This window comes from Pseudochaenichthys georgianus, chromosome 16, assembly GCF_902827115.2.
Source record: "Pseudochaenichthys georgianus chromosome 16, fPseGeo1.2, whole genome shotgun sequence".
In the NCBI taxonomy this organism is placed as follows: Eukaryota; Metazoa; Chordata; class Actinopteri; order Perciformes; family Channichthyidae; genus Pseudochaenichthys; species Pseudochaenichthys georgianus.
In genome coordinates, this window is record NC_047518.2 from 16,723,051 (window position 1) to 16,745,817 (window position 22,767).

At 43.0% G+C, this 22,767-nt stretch overlaps 1 protein-coding gene across 1 annotated transcript; it reads left to right on the plus strand.

The window, feature by feature from the left end:
• Window positions 1–257: 257 nt before the first annotated feature.
• On the plus strand, window positions 258–22,350 carry mms22l (MMS22-like, DNA repair protein). Its single transcript, XM_034101680.2, has 26 exons — window positions 258–335; window positions 939–1,136; window positions 1,412–1,537; window positions 1,699–1,751; window positions 2,567–2,654; window positions 2,743–2,920; window positions 3,322–3,415; window positions 3,682–3,812; window positions 4,655–4,768; window positions 4,846–5,022; window positions 5,460–5,522; window positions 5,603–5,722; window positions 6,457–6,692; window positions 8,558–8,774; window positions 9,969–10,258; window positions 13,561–13,742; window positions 14,775–14,925; window positions 16,744–16,877; window positions 17,321–17,463; window positions 18,055–18,211; window positions 18,880–19,025; window positions 19,133–19,344; window positions 19,517–19,683; window positions 20,633–20,729; window positions 20,881–21,048; window positions 21,164–22,350. Exons 2-26 carry the CDS (start codon window positions 964–966, stop codon window positions 21,237–21,239), a joined length of 3,693 nt encoding a protein of 1,230 aa, XP_033957571.1. The 5' UTR covers window positions 258–335; window positions 939–963; the 3' UTR covers window positions 21,240–22,350.
• Window positions 22,351–22,767: the final 417 nt, after the last annotated feature.

Sequence of the window (22,767 nt, forward strand, 5' to 3'; positions counted from 1 at the left end):
TCCTCTTTCACAAAACTTGAGAAATAAAGACGTTAAAACAAGCATAAGTCATGTCAAACAAGTACAGAGCATGAACACACTCTACCTGCAGCAACAAATGCGAAGAAGGAAGCGCGTGGCAGTGAGCCCTCTTGTTGTCTGTCGATCAACTCGACAGGGTCACGCCCACTTTGAAACTTCAGACCAATCAACGGGCGCAGGGTGAGTGAGCGCATGCGTGAAGCGGAAGCGCGGGAGACTCTGAAAACCCAAACAACGGAGCGCTGACAGCAATGTGAACTGTGTGTTGCTTTATATTTACGGAATATAGCATTTCATAAGAAGCCGGATTCAAGGTTGTACATGTTTTACAATATGTGTTTCTCTCGGAGCGCTCCTGTGTTTAGTTTCCATAATAGGAATGCTGATTTGTAGGTTTACTAACGCTAACTCTGCATTCATAAGCAGATACTAACCTTACTAAAACCGTTAAATCAGGATGTCGGCTTATTCACTGGCAAACGCATACACCTTGTAGAGAGATAGATCCTTTTATAACAACAACTGCTGTCCTGTGGGATGCATTGTGAAGTAAGGTTAGCTTGCAATGTTGTTTAGCATGTAATCTATAGTTTTGAAGCAAGGCAACAAAAACAATTGCCAGATTGTTAATATAAGAAGAAAACGTCATATTTAAACAGCTGAATAATGTCAGCTCCTGTTTGATTTAACATCGTTTTCTGACCTGTTAGGTATTTTGTGTGATTTGTTGTAATGTCCTGCGTAAGATACATATAATAGCTGTCTTCTACTTGCATTTAACATATTGTATGCACATTTTTACTGTGCATCTTCTTCATAGAGTATGTGCATGCCAGCTGCTTTTTTTCTGTAACTGATGGAACACATTACCTAGGATTTGGGGAACAATCTTGTAATTAATATGTTTGTCATTAAAGGTGATACTGATTCTACAGTGGCAGGATGGCAGATGACTTCAGCCAATCCCTCACCCCTCCAGTTTCTCCATTCGCCGCTGACAGCTTCTGTGATATGACTCCAGGTCGTCCTCCATGCTTCTGCTGCACTGAAACAAAGGAGGACCCCACTGGAGCACTCTCCCCCCATGGCTATGTTGCCGGAGGCTCTCTGAAACGGTAGAGTCACTGTCTTTCGTAAAACATGTTTTTCCCACTACTGTTATCCCAATGTCCCAATGAAAGCTGTCCTCAGCAACTCTCTGGATTATCCTGAGTAACTGGAGAAATGCTCTAATAACACACACTTCTGTTGATTTTCTTTCAAAGGTCAGATCTTGATGCTGCGAGAACAAAAAATGAAATGCCACTTTTCCCCATTTAACGAGTGGCAGAAGAAGTCCTAGAAAAAAGTAAACGAAGTCGTAACAGATGTGACTGTTTCCTCTCCGCAGGCTGCTGCTGCGCCTCGATCCGGCCCCCGCAGAGTATGAAACGGACACAGTGGAGATCTTTGGTTTCCCCTGGGTCACAGAGACAGCATTGGTGGAATCTACAAAGCTACTCTTTGGTTTGTTCAGGTAAGCCAAGATATAGAAAAGATCTTCGTTCATTTCACTTAAAAATTTCACCCAGTTTACATTTTTTATTTGTGTTGCTACAGACAGCCTATGCAAAGGTCATTTGAAACTCTGTCCACCATTCACATATATGGTCTTATTGGCTCTTCGTTATATTTCAGGCAGAAAGTCTACAGGCTGGAGTCCTTGGTGCAGTCCAGCTCACATGACTTTGGTAAGTTTGTGCAATATGTGTTTTAGGGCTGCACGATTTTGAAAAAATAACTAATTGTGTGTGGACATGATTTGCAACACTAGAGGTAGTCAACATTTCACATTTATCCGAAAAATACTGCACTTGGTACAGTTTACTTGTCCATATAGCAATTTCAATCAAATGTAAATGAGTTGTGCAGCAATATTGTAGTCCAGGCAGAGCTTTAATTTGTATATCTTATGATAGAATTGTTTCCACACAGTAGGCCTGTATTTGCTTACATTAATGGACATCTTACATGTTTTTAAGATGCATATTGTTTGTACATCGGCAAACACATAATGTATGTAGAGTAAACAGGATTTGCATATGTTTTCGTTTTAAACTGTAGCTGGAGTTTAGCATCCTTTTACACTTGGAGAATATAAAATTGCTCCCTTAGGCGCCTCAAATTATAAACTTTAAATAATGTTGTTGAATTCTGTTTGAACTTAAGACCTTTCAAATTGGCGGGCAGTCGGTGTAACCAGTGAGCTACATATCAGCCAGGAAAATTACTTTGCTCAAGGCCAAAGACCAAATCAATGCAACATACAATACATGCATATCAGGTGATTAGTTTAATTAACTGAGGAAGCAGCAGCAGCAAAAGCAATGAATAATAAAGATATTGTCTGTTTTTCTGAAGTTAGCACACTAATTAATCAGCTATCTGTTCCAACAAATGAGTTTGCAATAATGAGCTCTACTTCCAGTGTTTGAGTCGTGTGTGTTTCTGATAAGGTGGGCTTGTTTTGCATAAGTTTAAGGAACAACATCCGTCATGTGTTTAGGTCAAGCAGGCAACCTCCACTATGAAGCCGAGGACCTCAGACAGCAGTGTGTTTCCTTTCTCCAGTATGTAAAGGTCTTCCTGCACAGGTACATCTACATTAAGTGTACCAGTAATGGAAATGTTGGTTCTCTCGGTCTATTTTGGACCCTCACGTCCCTTGCTTTGTTTTTTCAGATTCTTCGAACCCACTTGCTCCCTGGATACGAGTGATTCTCACCCCTATGAGGAGCTGGAGGCTCAGCTCCCCTCCGCTCTGCTGGAGGAGGTTTTTGGCATCACGCTCCTCGTTGGACAGCTCAAAGACCTGCCTGCCAATGTTCAGAGTGCCTTCACTATAACTAACCCGGGAAAGGTGTGTGTGTGTTACGGCTTCAGGTGCTGTTCTAAAGCAGATAGGGCTTTTTAAAGAATGTGCTACACAAGTGTGGATGGCATACATGTAATAAATACTTACAGAACAAAGGATATCAAATAAACTGTTTGTAGGAATGATTCCTCTGGTGGGAACTTTGTGATTTTAGCCTCTGCAGACCATTTACATGCACAAACACCTATATAACACACTAGAGGAAAGGGAAACCCAAAAAGCATAGTAGGGCCCCTTTAAGTCAGTGTACTTTGGTACATCCCACCACTGCTTATAACCACCAGCGTCAGCCAGATGTGATGGTATTTAATATAACTTGAGAAAGTGTTTCCAGTGGATTTGTCTACTATTTACTCAGTGCTCTGTATCCCGATTCCCTCCCACAGATTTTTCCTCCCTCTTGGCATTTGTTGCACCTTCATCTTGACGTCCACTGGTCGGTCTTGGAGATCCTTCACATACTAAATCACAAGATGCAAGGTATGTGTCCAATATATTAATATGTGACATGTATTATATTACAGTTCAGAGACTGATTGTAACTGTGAATTTGAATCCAATCCATTGAAAGCATTGTTAAACGTTTTACGGGAGGAAAATGACATGCAAATGTGGAATTGTTGCAGCTACAGAGACTCTCTTTTACATAAAGTTTTAATGATTGCACAGTGGGCATACTCTCCTGACTTGCAGCTCATTATCATGGAAACAGGCTTTTAGGAACTTCACCTGTTTTCTCTCTACAGGCCAGGTGGTGTACGCCCACCAGTTTGTGAACCTGACGGGAGAGAACCTGACCGATAGCAGTCTGTTTGAGGAGCACCTGTGCAGTCTGCTGTGTGACCTCACTGCTCTGGCCATGGGCAAATACAGCAAGGTGGGCGTCTGGCCACAGCTCATTACAGGCTTCTGTTAAGATGTAGCAGCAGTGTTTCTGGGTACTTTTCTAACTGGGGATTTTTTTTTTAATTGTGGTATTATAATATGTTCATTATAACATTTAGTGCTTGGTTGATAGAATATGGATGGAAACTGTGGATAGCACATACAGAATATAAATGTGTCCTCTGTCATCATACTTACAAAAGGTTTTCCCCTGGAAAATGATAATAATTATATTTTAAAATGTTTTGCTTGCTGTATACTTATGCAGTGTTTGTCGAAAATATACATTCCTGGATTGGAAATGTCACCTAGTTAAGTAAAAGTATTATACATATTTAACAGAAAAGTGCCATTATGCAGAAAAAACAACAACTTAAAAGCATGCTTAAAAGACAATTAAAAAACAATTATAATAATAAAATAATGTTGATAGATTCGATAAAATATCTCTAAACTAGTTTCTTCTGTAATTGACTACGCTGTTCTTGTATTGGTTTGTTTAATGTATAACAAACTACCATATTTGAAAACCTCTTGATTTCAAGCATCACCTGGATAATTTGTAAAGTTACTAAACCTGTAAAATAAATGTAGTACAGTTAATAAGTACAATATTTCCCTTTGAATTGAATTGAGTTACTGGAGGAAGTAGCATGAAAAGAAACTATTCAAGTAAAGTATACGGGGCTAAAATGTGCACGTAAGTAAATGTACTTAGTTACCTCCCACCACTGCTTGTTATCAGGTACGTGGTAGACCCCATGCGTTTACAGTATGTAGAACAGTGCCGCAGTTGGGAGCTAACTATGCTAAATGAATCCTGTTGATTTCTAGGTGAGGCCTACGGAGGCCCTGAGCAGCCATCACTACCTCTGCTCCTGCACCAAAGAGCTGTGGGTCCTGCTCATGCACCTGCTGGAGTACAGGAACAAAGTGTTGCACACACAGGTAACGCAAATACACACATGTTCATCAATAACATCAAATAAACTGTCCATGCTAACTGAATGTGTGTTTCTCTCTAGTCCTTCTGGAGCTACATGAACTCGTTGCTGAGGCCCCTGGTTTCTGGGAAGCCAGCAGCAGAGCAGTTCAGCGGGCTCCCCACGCACTGTAAGGACCCTCTGGGACTCACATGGTGGCTGCTCACTCATGTGGCCATGTTGGGGCAGTACAGTCGTAGCGGCACTCTCCAGCACGAGGTAAGACGATCACATTGCACTGCACACATTGTCTTTTACCTCAAATGTAAGTTGGTGCATTTATTTTTAACCAGGAAGTGTAATTCAAAGACAAAATGATGGACGGAAGTTGTAGTTTTGAGTCATCTAAGAGAATTCTGCAGTTGTAAAAGAAGTCTTGAGGATTCATTTGTCTTGACCCTTAAATAAAGAATGGTGCTGAAACTAGACATGGTGATGGAAAGAGACACTTTACTTAAGACAAAGAAATAAGTGAGACTGATGATAGCTCACTTATTTTATACTTAAATAGGTTAATGGTCTACTTCAGTGTTACATTTTATTTCAGGTGACTTGTTATTTTTAGCATTTATTCCCATATATGCACTAGGTTAAAAAAATACGTGTTAGTGGATAATGTTTTTAAATGTATCAACTTTTTGTATCTTCTCTTACAGAAACATCTGGGGGAAAATTGGACCTTTGTGGAAGAGTTGCTCAAGTTGTCCTGTCAGCCCAAGGTCAGCACTGTTTCTCTTCATACATGCATTTGAAACCCCAATGAGAAAACCTATGTTTAAGTGTCTGTGTGTAATAACAGGGAGGTGTAGCAGAGGAGCAGGTCAGGATGCATGTCCACTGCTGTCTCAGTGTCTGTCTGCTGTGGGACCCGAGCACCAGCGCTGTCTCCACCCTCTGGGACTACTACAGCAGGAATCTGGTGAGGACGCACTGACCGGTGTATAACAGACGATAACAGTCGAACACACTCAATATGTTGCATCATTTACTGTATGTAAGCAAGTAAGAGGTTATTTCTTAGATGCATGTATGGCTTATCTGATGATAAGTGAATAGTCTGATCGTAATAGTTTTCTCCTGTATTTAGGAATGACTTAAGTGTTTTTACCTAAATAATCTCTAAATGAACCATAAACTGTTATAGATTTGTAAAACAAGTGGGGAAAAAAGTTTGTGATATATATTTTGTGTTTGCTATTAATGTAGGCTAGAAGATGCCGAGGTAAAGCACTTTCTGCTGTAAACACATGGTGCATATCTTGTATTAGCCAGTTATGTTAAATGAATATAATTTCTATTTTTGGCTAAACATTTATTTTAATCGGATCTCATCTGCCTTAATCCTTTTGGGTAAATGGGTTAGTGGTGCACTTCTGCCTCTTGTGGTCAGAAAGAGTATTACAACAACAAACACAAATTGTCGGTCAAAACTTAACTTTAAGTTACTAAGATTCGTTATTTTGGCATATTTTCTTAATTTTTAAACATAGGAGACAGTAACATTTGGATCAGACATGAAAACAAATTGATAACCAAATAGTTTGTTGTTCACTTGCTAACTTGCTTTTTTGCTTGACACTATTATGTATTATGAAGTTATTACATAGGCCTTTAGACTTGTATTCTATATTGTACTCTGTCCCTTCACCCCAGAGCGCTTCCTTCACTGTACCCTGGCTCGGCGTGTCTGGCATGGGCACCCTGTGCAAGACGTCCCTGGCTCTGTTCGAGCAGGCCCGCAGCTGCTGCTCCCCCGCTCCCCTCCACTCTCCAGGACACACCCAGCTCTACCGCACAGCCAACTCCTTCCACCTCTTCCTCCGAGTGCTGGCCCTGTGCCTTGCCCAGGACCGGGCGGGGGGGGCCCCACAGAGACAGATCAAAGGAAGGTGAGCACGGAGAGAAGGCTGCTAGGCTTTGTACTTCTTCACGTTCTCTTCCACCATGAAAAGTAGGTCTCAAGGCCAGGCAGTTGATTCCATATCCAGTGTGTATTATTGTGCAGAAAGAGAAGATAAAAAGATGAAAACATGGAGCAGAAGCTGTGAGAAATGATTAATAATCAGGAGTAGGCTTTGTAGCATTCCCTTTCCCCTTGATCTTCTAATGTGTGATGTGTTAAGTGTGCTGTTTGGATTTGTGTGTGTGTATAGGTGCATGAATACACAAACAACATGTGTGTTTGCTCACCATCATGCATTTCAGTCTTGTTTGTGTGCGTGCCAGGTGCACCGCAGTCTCCCAGCGCCTCTTTGATATTTACTCAGGCCCCCCAGTGGACCAGGTGTCTCAGGAGTCAACCAGCTGCTCTTCAGCACAGACCAGAGCCAAGAAGCCTCCTAGGGATGCACACACACACACACACTGCACCTGCTCCCTAGAGCGGTGACTTGGTGGCGAGGAGTGTGTGAGGCCATTAGATGGAGGAAGAATTTTGCCTTTGTGAGGGGAAAGTAAGAAATAAGAGACCACCAGCCAACATCAGAACCGAGCGCTGGACCATCCTATATCCCGGGCCGGCTGAGTGCCAGAGAGGCAGCCGTAGATAAATCCGCCTAATGACTTCCCTCTGTCTGGAATGTGCTCAGTAGCACGGCAGACATGGGGGCTAATTAGCTAACGAGCGTGGCGGTTAATTCGCCTTAACGAAGCTGTGTTGGTTTCCAACATGGATAGAGAGGGGAGCAGGGGGGGGGGGGCGGGGAGATGTGGGTGGTAGGCAGTCTGGCAACCACCAGGCTGGGCTGGGACCAGGTCCAGATCCCCCCTTCCTCCACCGCCCTCACCACTACCTCCTCCCCCCCCACCCTCAGGAGGCGTGTATTGCAACAGCGTTTCGGCAGCGTTCCTACTCCTGGCCGGGCTCTGCGGGACACCCGCGCCGACCGCATTAATGGGATCGACTGCGAGCATGTTGATCTCCAACGCCGGGAGTTAGGAGCATCTGCTCGCCTCCGGAAAAAAAAGCTGTCCGGAATAAACAAACAGACAGACAGGTTGGGAGAACACAGAAAATCCTCCCTGCTGCCTCCCAGCGCGCTGCTTATATCCCTGTTAGATATTACCCATTCATCTATTTAAATCTCCCTCTCACACACACACACACACACACACACACACACACACACACACACACACACACTGCACGCTCAGCTTCCTCCTCCTTTATCTGTGAAGATGTTAACCTGGTCCCTCTCAGTTCCTCTTTCCTTTTATCCACTCCTTTATATCCGTCATACTTCTTACATCGAGTTTGTCCTGGGATGCTGGCGGTTTGTGTTTTGACCCAAACAGCAGCTCCACTCACCTGTGTGGGCTGCATCTGTGTTGGGGAAGGTAGTGTTTAAAGAGGAAGGGGGGCTCCTGCCTTTTGTGTTTTCCTGCCAGGCAAGCAAACAGCAAGCAGGATGTGTGGCAATGCATGTGTGCGTGTGGTTTTATTGATCCCTCTCTGGTGTTGCAGTAAATTGGTTTGGCTGAAGAGAGAGGGACCAAGCGCCGACTGCTGCGTGTCTGAGTGTCTCTGACATTTAACATGATCTTTAAAGGCATTTCTCCACAGTGCCCGCAGGATCTAACAGCGTGCTGGGTGAGAGAACCACCCGGCACGCTGTTAGATCCTGCTCACGCTCTCTCTAGCTTTCTCTCCTTCACACACACACACACACACACACACACACACACACACACACACACACACACACACACACACACACACGTTTTAAGAACTCTCTCTGTTCTCTTATGTTTCAAGGATTTATTCCAAGTTCTCCTCTAAGAAGATGCGGGAGCTTCCAGAGGCTGGCCTCATGAACTTCCTGCTGCTGTTCCTGGTGGTGGCCCGGCAAATGGAGCTGGAGGACGTGGCCAGCAGAGCCTGTGAGCTGCTGGGTTACCTTCCCTCCAACTGCCCCCCCGGGCACCGCACCCTGGTCTGGAGGGGCCAGCTAGCACTGCTCTTGTTATTCCAGGTATCAATCGGGAATTGTATCTGTAATTATTACACAGCTTAGTTGAATACTCGATTCTGATTGGTCAATTAGGAAATTCAGAGATCTGCTCTTTCAAGATAGCAGACCATTGCTAATGACGCGCTGACCTTAGGACGATATACAGTACCAATCCGCAGAGAGAAGTACCACTCATTTAATTCAGATGTTAAAAAAAAAAACAATATCCCTTTTTATATTTTGGGGATGCATGAAAGAGGTTAAAAGACGCAGATAGATGGACGATAGAGAAATCAGCTTAATAGGACAGACAAGAAGTGAACACTAAAGGGAAAAGCTGAAGAACAAAATTAAAATGATTGAGAGAAGAAAAAGAGATATGTTATCTATCAAAACCCAGTTAGATTAACATTCATTGGATTGTCCACTTTGTTGTTCAGATATATCACATGTTTTTTACTAAATGATACATTACTTGTTGAAACAAAACACTGTAGTGACTCCCGTGAGTTTCATGTGTTTTCTTCACTCCGCTGGGAAACTGCTCTCATGTCAAGAAGCATCAGATCAGTGCATGCGCTGCATCGTCCAATCAGTGAGCGATACACAGTAAGGGGGCGGGGCGAGTGGCTGAGGATTTCACCGGAGGATGGTCTGGTGGTTCCTCGATTATCACTCCTCCGTTATCGATCCTCGATCCTCGGTCCTCTGCACAAATAAGGGCCATTGGGACGCTACTCAAGATGGCGCAGAAAAATCAACTTCCGGTGATACCGAGCCCGAGGAGTGAGGAAATAAAAAATAAGAGAAGTGAGATGCAGCCATAGACAGGAACAGCAGAAGAAGATAGACAGGAAGTGAACACTAAAGGGAACAGCAGAAGAAGTTAGACAGGAAGTCAAAACTAAAGGGGACAGCAGAAGAACATGGACAGGAAGTGAACGCTAAAGGGAACTGCAGAAAAAGATTAATCGGAAGTAAACAATTAAGGGAACAGCAGAAGAAGATAGACAGGAAGTAAACACTAAGGGAAACCCTTCAGGGTGATTCAATATCTGTCCCTTTTGTGTTGGGATCCTGTTCACCCTATCGGGTTGTTGAATTATCCCTTAAGTGTATTGTTGCGAGCCTTGCACACAACAAAATATTTTTGGTGTAAAAATTCCACCAGATCAAACTTAATTTGTTATTCTTCTTTCAATCTTTTTTTCCCAGGAGAGGGGTCTGGATGTTGGAGCCCAGGCTGGCTGGCTGGCCTCCTCCTTCAATGAGACTGCCAAAGAGTTCTACGATAAGACCACAGATGCGTCTCGTAGGCTCGCCCTCTGGGGGCCCCTCGGCTCCTACCTGGAGGGCGTGGCTGAAGTGTTTGAAACGAGCAGCAGCCTCAACCTATCGGAGGAGAAGCTGCTCAACGAAGGTTTTGATTGGCTGTTGCCTGCGTGCCACCTCTCTGAGCTGAATTCTGCCCTGGGCTTCCTGCAGATCGTCCTCTCCCAGCTCAGGTGAGACAGCTGATGGAAATATACTCTCCAGCTCCAAGGTATCTTTTTCTCAGTCTCTCAAATGATTCCGCACCTTCACAGACAGTAGACATTTTCAGACCAGTTTTTCTCTGGCCCAGTCCATACTAAGCCTCTATTAACAACTGGCTACAGCAGAGGATAGTGATCTATTCTGCTCTGGCCATCCCAGAGTCACTCTCTTCTCATACTGACAATAGGTGGTTTGTGCTGTCAGCAGGAATAAGCGTCCTGTGTTGTGTTGAGGCCCCTGTTAGTCTCAGTAGACCCAGTGGCCCCCGTGTCACCCTCACCAGGTGCTGGTGAAGCTCTGAGTAGAGTTACAGGCCCAAGGGAGCCTCCATGGACCCTCCTGTCGTCATGGGAATGGCGGCAGAGAGACTATGGTCAGGACGGGTTCAGCGGTAGGACACGGGTGTCGGTTACATGATCGACCCCGGCTGAAGGTCAGAGAGTCACAAGGCGAACAGTGTCTGTTTATGTGGAGGGGGGACAGGGGGGGGGGGTAGACACAAATCAGGTGAGACCGGGAAGATATGGAGTGAGGAATGATGCTCTCACCGGAGAGATTCAGTTCAATCTGGTGTTCGTGTCACCGTTTGCAACAACTCTTTCAAATGAACTATAATTATCACACGTAAGAAGTGTAGCAAGAAGTGCTTTTGCTTTAATTTACCCAAAGTTATTACTTTAAACTTGTTAATGATGTTTTTTTAAATACGAGACAATGACTTCATAGCTTTATTTAGCCATATTCCCAGTGTGTGCACAACTTTGGCAAAGAAACACAATGCAATGAAGTTCTCCTAGAAAGTAATCAAATCAAGTACCAGGACTAGAAATACATTTAAATAATACTTTTTGTCTTCCTTACTTTTAGACCACTTTCTTTTAACTAAAAGTCATATAAGTAAGTGACCAAGAACGTTGTTGTAAATGTTCAAATGTAAATGCTGCATTTATTTAAGCAAGCTTCAAACTCAATGATTACATATTGTGACTTTTTTAAGGTCGTTATAGCAAACACTTGCCTATTTTAATCATTTAGCGTCATTAAGTCCTAAGAGAAAAGATATGGCTCTATAGATGCTAGATGCTCTGCTATGTTTACCAGGTGGTCATTAACTGTGTCTGTTATGGCAACGAGCAGAAATGCGCTCATCTATAATCTATTGGAAAATGTGTGATAAAAGGTGGGGAAAGAAAAGAACAAACCTGAGCCAGAAGCCACATCTAAATGTGTTCTGAAAAGACATCAAGGTTTCATCCTCGGTCGTAGTAAGTACATATTCCACGTTTTTTTTATAGTAACGTGATTTCTTAAAAACATTATTTAGATTTAGAAGGGCTTACCTAAGCATAAAATAGAACTGTCACTTTGTATCTACACAGCCTACAAAAGGTTAATAAAAGAGCTGAAACACCAGAATAAGGACATTGTGAAGTTAAGTGTTTCATGTAGGTGTATGATTGCTTTAATTCTATAGTGTATACGTTCCACCCTCTCCTCCGTGCACACACACAAACCTGCCCACACACCACAAGTGAAGCATTAAGTGTACGCCTCTCTTATTCCAACGCCGGGCTCCTATATCATCTCGTTATCTTTGCTAATTCCCAAACTTCCCATCTCAGATCTCGGGGGTTGGAGGGCACACATTTGCACATTAATGGCCAAGAAGAGAGAGCAAGAAGAAGGAAAGATGTCCCAGAGGGCCCCCTGTGTTATGGCCCGGACCACACTGACCCATTTAACCAAATAAAAAAATCCCATGTTCTCTCTTCCCAATCCGTCCCACCAAATTAAACATAATTGTTCATCCTGGCAATTCTCGGTATCTCTTTGTGATTAATGCCTTTTCCGTGACACAATTAATGGGCAATTATGTAGCCTGGCAAATTTCGCCTGTGCATCATTATGTCTTCTGAGAGCCGCACACATTAAGAGAATTATTCTGCCAATCGGCGAGGCAGCGGAGGGCCCGGACGCTCAACTCTTGATAGCCGCTGCCATGGCGCTGAGGCAGGAAGCCAGTCCCAGGCCTAATTCCTCCGTTTAATTCCTTCCCATGACCCTCTCCTGTGGGAGGGTGGAGGGTGTCGCCGCTCGATGAGGTGAGCTGGCATTGGCGCACCATGCGGAATCTGTGTTTTGGAACGAACAAGTAATCCCTACCACCTTGGCTTGGTACAAAAAAAAAGCCTCCCTGTGAAGAGTTCTCCTTTGTGAGCGTTAAGACCGTTTCCTGGAAATTAGGCCTTACTTTTCAAAGTCAAGGACAACTACTGCTAGGTTGCTTATGAGAAATGCAGTTACACCTATTCTTTTAAATAGAGATATGTTGAGAAATGTGGGTTTGATGTGTCATTTCTAGGATGCTACATTTTATCATTTTATTTTATACGTTCGTATACTCTTTGCTGCCAGGGGAAGGGTTAAACAGGGTCCCTAATGGTGTGTTGGCATTGAGTGTGTGTTTGTGTGTACACATCGTAAGAAGCCGCAGTGAGCAGGATTAAGTGGGGTCTCTGATGATGTCTTGTACAATGAGGGTTGATGGGTGTGAAAGGCCTATTCCGCAGTAGTAACGAGGCTAATGAATTCAGACTCTAATCGATTGTCTCAGCTCTCTCTGGATTAGATGCAACCTTGCTGGAAGGGAAGGCACTGCTGCGGTGTGTGTGTGTGTGTGTGTGTGTGTGTGTGTGTGTGTGTGTGTGTGTGTGTGTGTGTGTGTGTGTGTGTGTGTGTGTGTGTGTGTGTGTGTGTGTGTGTGTGTGTGTGTGTGTGTGTGTGTGTGTGTGTGTGTGTGTGTGTGTGTGTGTGTGTGTGTGTGTGTGTGTGTGTGTGTGTGTGTGTGTGTGTGTGGTTCAGGATGGGGGGGGTTACTAGTTCCTCTGTCCTTTCCTCCTTCTCCAACACCCCCCCATGCGGCGTTCGAGGGGGACAGGAGGATCATCTCCAGTCTAAATGAGATTACAGCTCCTTCAGCTGCTTATCTGGGCTAATGCCAGCCACTGTGGGGCTGCTGGGGCAAGGTGTAGTCTGTGTACAAGGGATCAGCATTATGCCTACAATATCCTCCCCACCTTCACATCCACCCTGCTCTGCGCCACACTGCAGCGCACCGCCGCACCCAGTAATCCCCCAGGAGAGTCACATGGAGAAGAAGAAGGAGTGAAAGGAGGGACCAGAAGGATTTGAGGGCGGAGTTGTTTGGGATTTTTTTGTGTCTGATAGATTTGTTTATCTGCTTTTCTTTGTGTTTGTGTGTCCTTCAAAGGCGGGTCCATCAGCGCAGTGTCCAGTCAGCCCCCGCCTCGGCTTGGGCTCCGGGTAACGGCAGTGTGGTGAAAGAGCGCCACCTAGCGGTAGCAGCAGCACTTTGGGCGCACTTCTTCTCCTTCCTGCGCAGCCTACGCCTCTCACAGACCCCCCCCGCACAGCTGGCAGACGCTGCTGCAGGTCAGTGAGTGGAGGGAGGACAGGGTGGAGGGAAGAGTTTTGGACAATGCTCCAACCAAAATAGATTTGTGACGACTGAAACTGATCGCTTTCAGTGTATGCCAGAGTTCTGCACAGCAGAGAACTTTAAGGGCACATAAATGAACACATGCCAACTACAGCTTTGATCGGACCAAAGAAATCTGGCCCCTCCCTGCATGAATCCACAGACTAGACTAGAGTCCGAACCACAACAGGAGTTTGGGGCTTATCCTAACTTAAAAAGAAGAAATATCTATACATCAAATGTTTTTCAGTGCAACACACATTTGATATACAGTCTCAAACATGCACCTTCACTTTACTTTATTTAGGTATCCCATTATTTATAACTGCTGTACCAACCATTCTTCCGGGGTAACCACACAAAACACAAGACAAGACATTCAATCATCACACTTATAATAAGTACACCAAATTAAATAAAACTAAGGCAGAGTAAGTAGATCTATCATAATCATAATGTCATGTCACTAAGAACATGTTTAAATTAATAGAACAATTGTACACACTACTAGTGTAGAGTTAAGGGTAAGCTGAGTTAGCACCACACATGATCTACTTTTGCATACAGAGTATCATTTGTGGCCATTTTGTATTAAAAAAGCATCCTACTGCCTTCTCCTACCAAACTTTGAGCACACCCATAAAAACGGTTAAATGCCTAGAGATTGTGTAATATTTATATTCAATTAGAGATAAGAGTTGGCCTTATTTCAGAATCTGTCAGAATCCGAAATACTCATGCGTGACGGATGTTTAAAAGATACATATGTATATAAACATAAGAAGTACGAATGTGCAATAAAAAGATAGAATCAAATAAGATACCGTTTGAATTAAATAAATATGCTCTGAGGGAGAAATGAAACAGTTGTGCAGAGAAACGAAGCTCTGGTGCCCACATACAGTCAATGACACTGCACTTTTAACCATGTATGTGTTCACTTTCTAGGCATTGAAACTCAATTGAAACAATTCCCTCTTCCTCAGGCTTCACGCTGTTGGCCTTGGATCTGCCTGGCTCTGCCCCCCAGGACCTTCAGCCCAACCCGGTCCAGTCCATCATGCAATGCTTCGGCTGGGACGACATGGTTCAGCCCGTCCTGGTGACTCGCTACCTTCCCCATCTGCTCCAAAACAGGTAGCCTTCAAATCCACCCTCTGTGCCTCCATCACTATCACATGGCTCCTAATGGGAAAACATCAGGTGAGATGATGTACACCTCTGAACATGTCGTGACAAAATAGTTTTCTCCAGGTCCTGTAGGTATTTATCTAATTAATAGATATTAGACACTGAGCGTCCTTGGTGTTATCAAAATCGGTTTTAAGGAGGAAATTGCTCCCATGCCTCAAAACAGAATATAAAATGTAGTGCATCTTCACGATCACCCTCAAGGTTAGAAAACAAAGTGACTATTTCAAACTCAGAGGTCCTCCTCAGGCAGAGCCAAGAGATACTGAGGGGCTGCACCTGAATATAAAGCCAGAACAAGGACACTCCTCTTCTGTGTTGAGAAGCACCAGCCTGCCAAGTGTCCATTCACTACAGTGTAAAGTGCTCGCAATATCTGACTTAAATATAGGGTTTGCAAAATGAAGTTAAATTATGACACCTTTGATCAGGGGTGCCAAACATAAGGCCCACTGACCGGATCTGGCCCTACACCCCATTTTGTGTGGCCAGCGAGAGCTCGCAAAGAATATAATTAGTTTATCATACGATGAAATCCTGCTTTATGGAAGTACGGTCCACCAACCAAAGCAAGACAGGTCCCAGAACTAACAGACAGAATGACCCGCTCTGTCAGAGTCAGTCGGTGTGGCTACGGCTGATTCAGAGACACACATGGATTTATCTTACAATAACGTGCGTTACGGTCATTTCAGGTTTTTGGTTGATAAAAAAAGTCTTGGCTCTCGGAGTATGAACGTCTTCTCGCTATATTCAGACGACAAAACACTTGTTGAGTTTCAAATAATGATTGACAGGCTGATATTAACCATAGTAACACTGCAGGGTCCGGAACAGGGTTTTTCTGAGTCTTGGCTTTCAGACAATTAAAATATTATATCTGGATTCAAATGATAGACACTTAAATAGTGCTTGAATATAAAAAACATAATTATTCACTTAAAAAATATTGATCTTTGATTTTTGAGACATGATGAGGCTCGATGTGCCCCGTGATTGAAATTGAGTTGGACACCCCTGCCCTAGATGGACATTTTCACCTCCATTTTTTTTTCCCTTCTAAACTTGTCATTAAGTAAGGGATAATGTGGCCGTCACTAATGAAAAAAGAACACTGACATGGTGATCAGGGTCCTGATTATAACACGGCTTTCTACTTAATAAACCAACGACTTGTTCACATTATTGATTTAACTCTTATTTGTAGCTCACAGGCAGCTACATTTACCCGACTCCTTTCTGCAGATTGACTCCACATAGTCCCTTGCTCCTCCTTAGCAACGGTCTGTTCTCCTCAGCAGTGGTCTGTTAGCAAGAATTAACCACCTCTGGAGAGTCCAAATTGACCAATCAGAATTACGTATTCAATTAAGCCATGTAATAAAAGCTTTTGTATGAACTCGAGATATATCTGAGGGGAACATGCATTTATGTATTTGACATGGTAGTGAATATACTCTTTTAACTAAAAATGTGAACTTAACAGATAATCTCCTGTCAGAATACAAAACATGAGGATTTATGCACAATGAGTTGTATAATGTGAATTTTAACATTGACACTTATGTTGCATGTATAGTTATCCCCCTTCTCTTCAGTCACATGTCTACATATGGTGTTTGATGTTGTATATGAGGAACATTTCATGTTTTATTATTTGTTCTTCATTGCCTCATCAACAGTAAAGCTCCAATAGTCGTAAAAACATGCCAGCTGTATAACTACACATGTTACCTTTGTGTTTATTATGCTCTGTGTTTCCAGTGAGCTGGTGTCCTCACTGAGCAGAGACTCAGTGGTGTTTGGCTCGGCACAGAGCCTGTCAGTGAGGGCCTGGTTCCGCTGCATCCTCCAGCAGCACCTCCACAAGAACCCCGACGGGTCCGACAGCAGGACAGGTAACGCCTCTGAGCCTAGGATGTGATAAATGCATAACCAACCATTGTCCACCAGGCAGGATTTCCTCGGATGCAGTGTCTATGGAATGATTTGCATGTTACTCCATTCAGAAAGGTGTTTCCTAAACAGTAATGGGTAGGGAAGTAGATGAACTCTCTGGGTAAGACAGGAAGTATCTGGCATTATGCTAAAGAATGTATGACATTGGATTTGCATAGTTGATTTCTTTGCATCCCCGGGACCCCCCTAAATGATCCCAACAAAACGCCAGATTGTAATGCTGCTTTACTCAAAGGCAAATCTTAACTTTCATGACCTCAACTCTACTCTGCTTGAAAAATGAGGAGAAAATGATGGCTTGTTTTTATACCTGCTTGTTTTGTATTAGAGATGAATGATGCATCATTATTGAAATACCCGGTGTGTACCTGCTTGTCTTCAGGCCGGGCCGTGGAGGAGCAGCTGTTGGAGCTGACCCGGCTGGTGCTGAGGCTTCCTGAGGTGGAGGGTCTTCTGCAGAGAGCCGGCCTGCAGCCCCCTGCCTCCAGGACAGAGCCCACTGCAGCCCTGGAGATATTTGTCAAGGTAAAACACAGAGCTCCTGAAATATGTCAAAGATTTACACTTATCTTACACTGAACTGTTCAACTCAGAGCGTCAGACTCTCAAACTAGGACCTACTTCCTCGCCAGCAGCCAAGCCAATTCAAACTGCAATTCAGCATTGCCTATATTATGTATACTTATGGGCCACTGTATTTTAATACACATCATACATAAAATGTGCACAAATATTTTGAATTAAAACATTTCTTTAATTGGCCGGTTTACTATATCTTCTTTTGTTTTAATAAATATATTTTATTTTATCTTTTTATTGCACATTCTTATTTCAACTTTTTATGTTTATATACATATTTTATTTTAAATAGAACAACTCACTCAAAATCAAATGTTCCCTGTTATATAAAGTATTCGATGAAGGTGAATACTGACTCCCAAAAGAACCATTGTATATAAATGACTTAACCAGTGTAACTCTTGCAGAAAACGTTGTTTCTCGTTTATCTGAAATTGATGAGGTACTTTACTCATGTCTGCACTATATTCGATGAATGCGTACAGCCTGTATTTACCTGTAGTTATTCCCATGTTTGTATTCCCTCCTCTCTCCCAGGCTGTAGGGGGGGTGTACAGTGGTCTGCAGGTCCTGTCTGAGCGCTCAGCCATGGTGACCAGAGCCCTGGACTACATTGGTGACATCATGAAGCACATCAAACCCTCTCTGGTCAGCAAGAGTCAGGAGGGGCTGCAGCTGGCCTACTGGGCTGTCGGTAGGAGCACCGCATCCCGTTTATATATCACTACAGCAAACAGTATTTATTCTACTCTAAAGTCTTTTTCCATTCTATCATCTTATTCCATCTCACATGTACATCTTAATTCCTGCATTTACTTGCATTATTTAACTTTCCACTCTCTTTTTTTCTGAAGTGTATTGTATGTTGGACAGGTGGGACTGAAGTTTTTCATTGCCTACACTGTAGCTTTTGTGCAAATGAGAATACAATCGTTGCATCTTGAAAATTGTTGAAGTGCTGTACCAAAAAACTAATTTAAAGAACACTTTACAGAACACACACACACACATCAAGAGAAGTGTGAAGAGAATTGTTTACTCCTGGTGCATTCATAGGATAAATAAAACACTGGTTATGATGGAGGCATATAAAATACTTTAAACAATTTTATTAGATTTAATTTTTTAATTTTTAATTTTTTTTAACAATGAGGCTTTTAGAAAAATTATAAAATATTTGAAATGATGATCGTTCATAAACCTGTAAACTTTAAGATCTCCACTTTAAGATTCACTGCTTTAGTGCTTTTTATGGTAGACATTACTTCAGAAGCACTTTCTTTATTTCTCCAGTCTGAGTGCCAGACTAAGGAATTGCTACACTCCAGACTGACTGACTCTGCTTTGTGCCGTTTGACCCAGGCTGCATAGTGAAGCACTGGAGCCCCCTGCTGGCCACCTCTAAAGCCCAGCAGCTGCTGTTCAGAATAGTGGACGGGCTGCTGCTCCCCCACAACCTCACACAGCAGGACAAAGCGCTGAGGGACAGCCTGCCTCTGTATCTACAGGTCAGGACAAAACATACACTCTGTTAAAAACTGAATGAATGAGGCTGTTATAAGAACACTTTTCCTCTCATATCTATCATTTGTTCCTTTAATTGATTCCCCTGCAGGGTCTGTCGGTGGCCTCCTGTGTGTCTCAGTCGCAGGGCGCCTACCTGAAGCAGCAGCTCCGCTCGGTCACCCGCAGATATCTGGACCACTTCCTCCCCGCCTCCCCCTCCATGGGCGTCATCTCCAACCACCCAGTGCTCCTGGGGGCCTGCGAGGCTAACCCTACCCCCCGAGGAGCGGCGCTGAGGAAGACCATCCTGGATGTGCTCTGGTAGGTCGCTGTGGAACCAGGATGTTGGTTGGATCAAATTGATTATGGCAGCTTGGATTTATTTGTTTGACTACATTTTAATCCATTGGCAACCTATGATTTCTTGTTTTCCGCAATGTTTCTTTGACTATGCAATTCTTCCTCAAAACTAAATAAACGTCTCTCATTTCAGCACGAACTTCCTGCAGTTTAAAGGTCACGCCCCCCCTCCACGACTGGCAGCAGTGCTCATGTTCCTGTTGGAGCTCCTGAGGAGAAACAGTGACTCAGACCCCGCCCTCCTCACTGTGCCCCTCCCCTCTCTGCTGCGCTGTGTGATGCTGGTCAACGAGCCGCAGGGTAACTTCATTCCTATACAAACAGAATAATCCATAGCTTATAAAGTGAAGGGTATTTTTTTGGACATCACCTCCAACTCAATACTTTAAGTGCAATAAAACCTTTGCGAGTAAAGAGCAAATGCTTCATCATTACACCTGTGAGACAGACAACCATAAACGTGTAGAAAAATGACTTTTCAATCTGCTCTCTTCCCAATCCGCTATCCACAATGCTATGTTTTACACGAAAACTGAATGCTAGCTAATAGCACATTTCTACAAGCAAGCCAGAACTAAATCTGTCTGTATGAAGTTTAATTGGATTGCTCAGTTTGCCGCGTATCGTCAGATTTGGACGTTTCCTGAGAAAAGCACATGTTATTGCATTTTTAAAGTGACTTTGCTCTTGTAACTTTAACTGTTGCTGCACTAGACATATTTACTTACCGTAACAATATAAAGACATTCTTATCCTGTTCTGAATATTTTCTTTAAAATAATACATTAATTATAATTACGAATTATTTAGTGATTTAAATAAAGAGCCGATAACAATAACGATAAGAAACTTAAACTATTACCTACCCCTGATAATACCCATTCCTAATTTGAGCTACTAAAAGGACCAGGGGTCAGGAAATAATAAATGTCTGAGTCACTTGTCTGTCTTTAATAAGTTAGCAATTTTGAATAAACAACAAATGTTAGTCCTTTTTTCCCGTCAAGCGCTTCTAAAATAAATGTGATTAAACCTGCATCTGCAGCTCCGTCACTTTGATACCAACTCAATAAATGCTGTAATTATAGTTCTTACCATCAGCGAGATGGTTGCAAACACGTCCTTAATGCTTACTATTCCCATCAATCCTCACTTTTGGGGCAAATGATACAGAAACAAATAGTTTGTGTTTATAGTAATCACTGAATGAAAAGCGGTCTCATGATAAGTGCGTGTTTTCCCCGTGCAGTGAGGAAGACGAGCACAGACGCCTTACAGCTGGTGGTGGAGCGGTGTGCCGCTGCATCTACAGAGGGACCGAGTGACCAGATGATCACTGTCTTAGGGTAATTAACAATTATGATTAGCGGTAAAAAACTGCACCTGTATTCGAGCTTGATGCACAACGCTGATACATTCACTGTAATCACTGAGTAGCTATCTATATTACCTATGTTATCCTTCATGGTTTTCACTGTGTAATCCCAACGCTCCCAGGTCGTTTGTGGGGGAGAACGAGGGGGTCTACGACAGGCAGGTGTACAGTGTGCTGGAGACGGTGGCTGTGTTAGATCCCTCTTTGGTCCAAGCTCTCATTCCCAACCTGTCTATCAGTCTGAGAAACATGGAGCACAAGAGAGGGCTGGGCAGGAACATCGCCTTGAGGTGAGCCAACGCCTTGAAACTATTTTTAAACAGTAAGCAGATGAGGAAGAGAACTAGATATGTTCCATATGCTTATTGAATGTGTCCACTAATATGACTGCTCTGTGTGTTACAGGACTGCTTATAGGAAGCTGCTGTGCCTCCTTGGAGAGAGTGGGCAGGCAGAAATAACCAGCCTAGAAGCTGAATAAACTGTTTTCAGAAAAAGGACCAGCTCCACCCCCTGTCGAACAACGTGTTTGTCAGACCAGACTACTTTTTGTGTCAAATGTTCCTTATTTGGTCATGGGAAAATGCATTGCTGTGCTGCTTGCAAACTATTAGGGTTTGGCATATTTCCTCAGTTAATGTGGAAACCTATTCTTCTGGTGCAGTTTGCCTGAAAAAACAGCAAAGATACATAAAACTGTGAATGTTCAAAAATGCCTTATCAGCTGTACTTAAAGGGACACTTAACGCCAACAGCATTTGTTTCTCTTTCCTGTAATGTAGTTTGATGTATTTCTAACAAACTTCACCCGCCAACTGAATCACTGTGCTAAAGGAAGCTAACCGCTACTGCCATTTCACCTAACGCGCTGACTAACGTTGTAGGTGTAGCAAGCTCAGCGCGCACAGTTTAAATTCCGTAAAAACAAAAAATAATCTACGTGTAACTGCTCACAACAATGTCTGTGGATTCTCTTGCGTAATTGGTAATGATTTCTGAAACACACACACTCAGGAATGATAAATAGAACTACAGGTAAGAGTGTATTTTTGAAATGTCCCTTTAAACAATCCCATATCAACTACTTGAAGGGACAGTAATCCACAGCATCAAAAGCAAAATGTCTCCTATCCTAGTACAGTTTAATGTAAGGACTATTTTATATTTACTTAATTTTACCCACCAACTGTATCACTGCAGAAAGAAAGAAGGAAGCTACATTATAATGCCATTTCACCTAGCGCGCTAAACTAGCTAACGTTTTAGATGTAGCTAGCTTAGTGTGCAAGTCTAAAGATTATGTCGAGTAACTGGGTAAAGATTCCTGAAAGACGTTGCTGTTGAGTTTTTAAATGTATTTTTTGGCCATTTGACACTTAAAGTAATAAGACATATGTATGTTTGATCATTGGGTGCCCTGTAGTTAAGAGTGTCCATTTATGCATGAGCCTCCAATCATAGAATGTAAGCATAATATCACTAGTTTGTATATAATGTACATGTTGTAAAAAAGTTGCAGCTCTGCATTTTGGCAGATGCGTTTATTAATTAATTAAATAAAATGTGACAATAAAAAGGAATATGCTCACTTACTCACATGTCCAGCTTTTCATTTCAGCTCTAAAGTAAGAAAGGAACAGACGTTGTGCTGGATCTGTCTCCACCATAGGTCTCCACTCGGCTGGCTCTCTGAATTATAGATCTGATGACAGTAGTGGGCGAGCCCAAAGAGTTCAGCAGCAACACAAAAAATAAAGTAGAGGAGTACTGTTTGTTCTCTCTCGCCTTTTCTGAGCCGCAGCAATCTGTTGCGTTCCGGCATTAGTTTGCACCTAATCACATGAAGTCTAACTCAACTGTCTCCCACAATCACAGTCCCATTTTCTCTCATTGCTCGTCATTTTCCAACCTCATCAAACAGCTCTTTGCATTCCTTTTCTCCAGTGGTACCAGAAGTTGTTAGAAAAGCAAAAGAAAGGCACTAGAAGTGATGCTTAAAATGAGTGTGC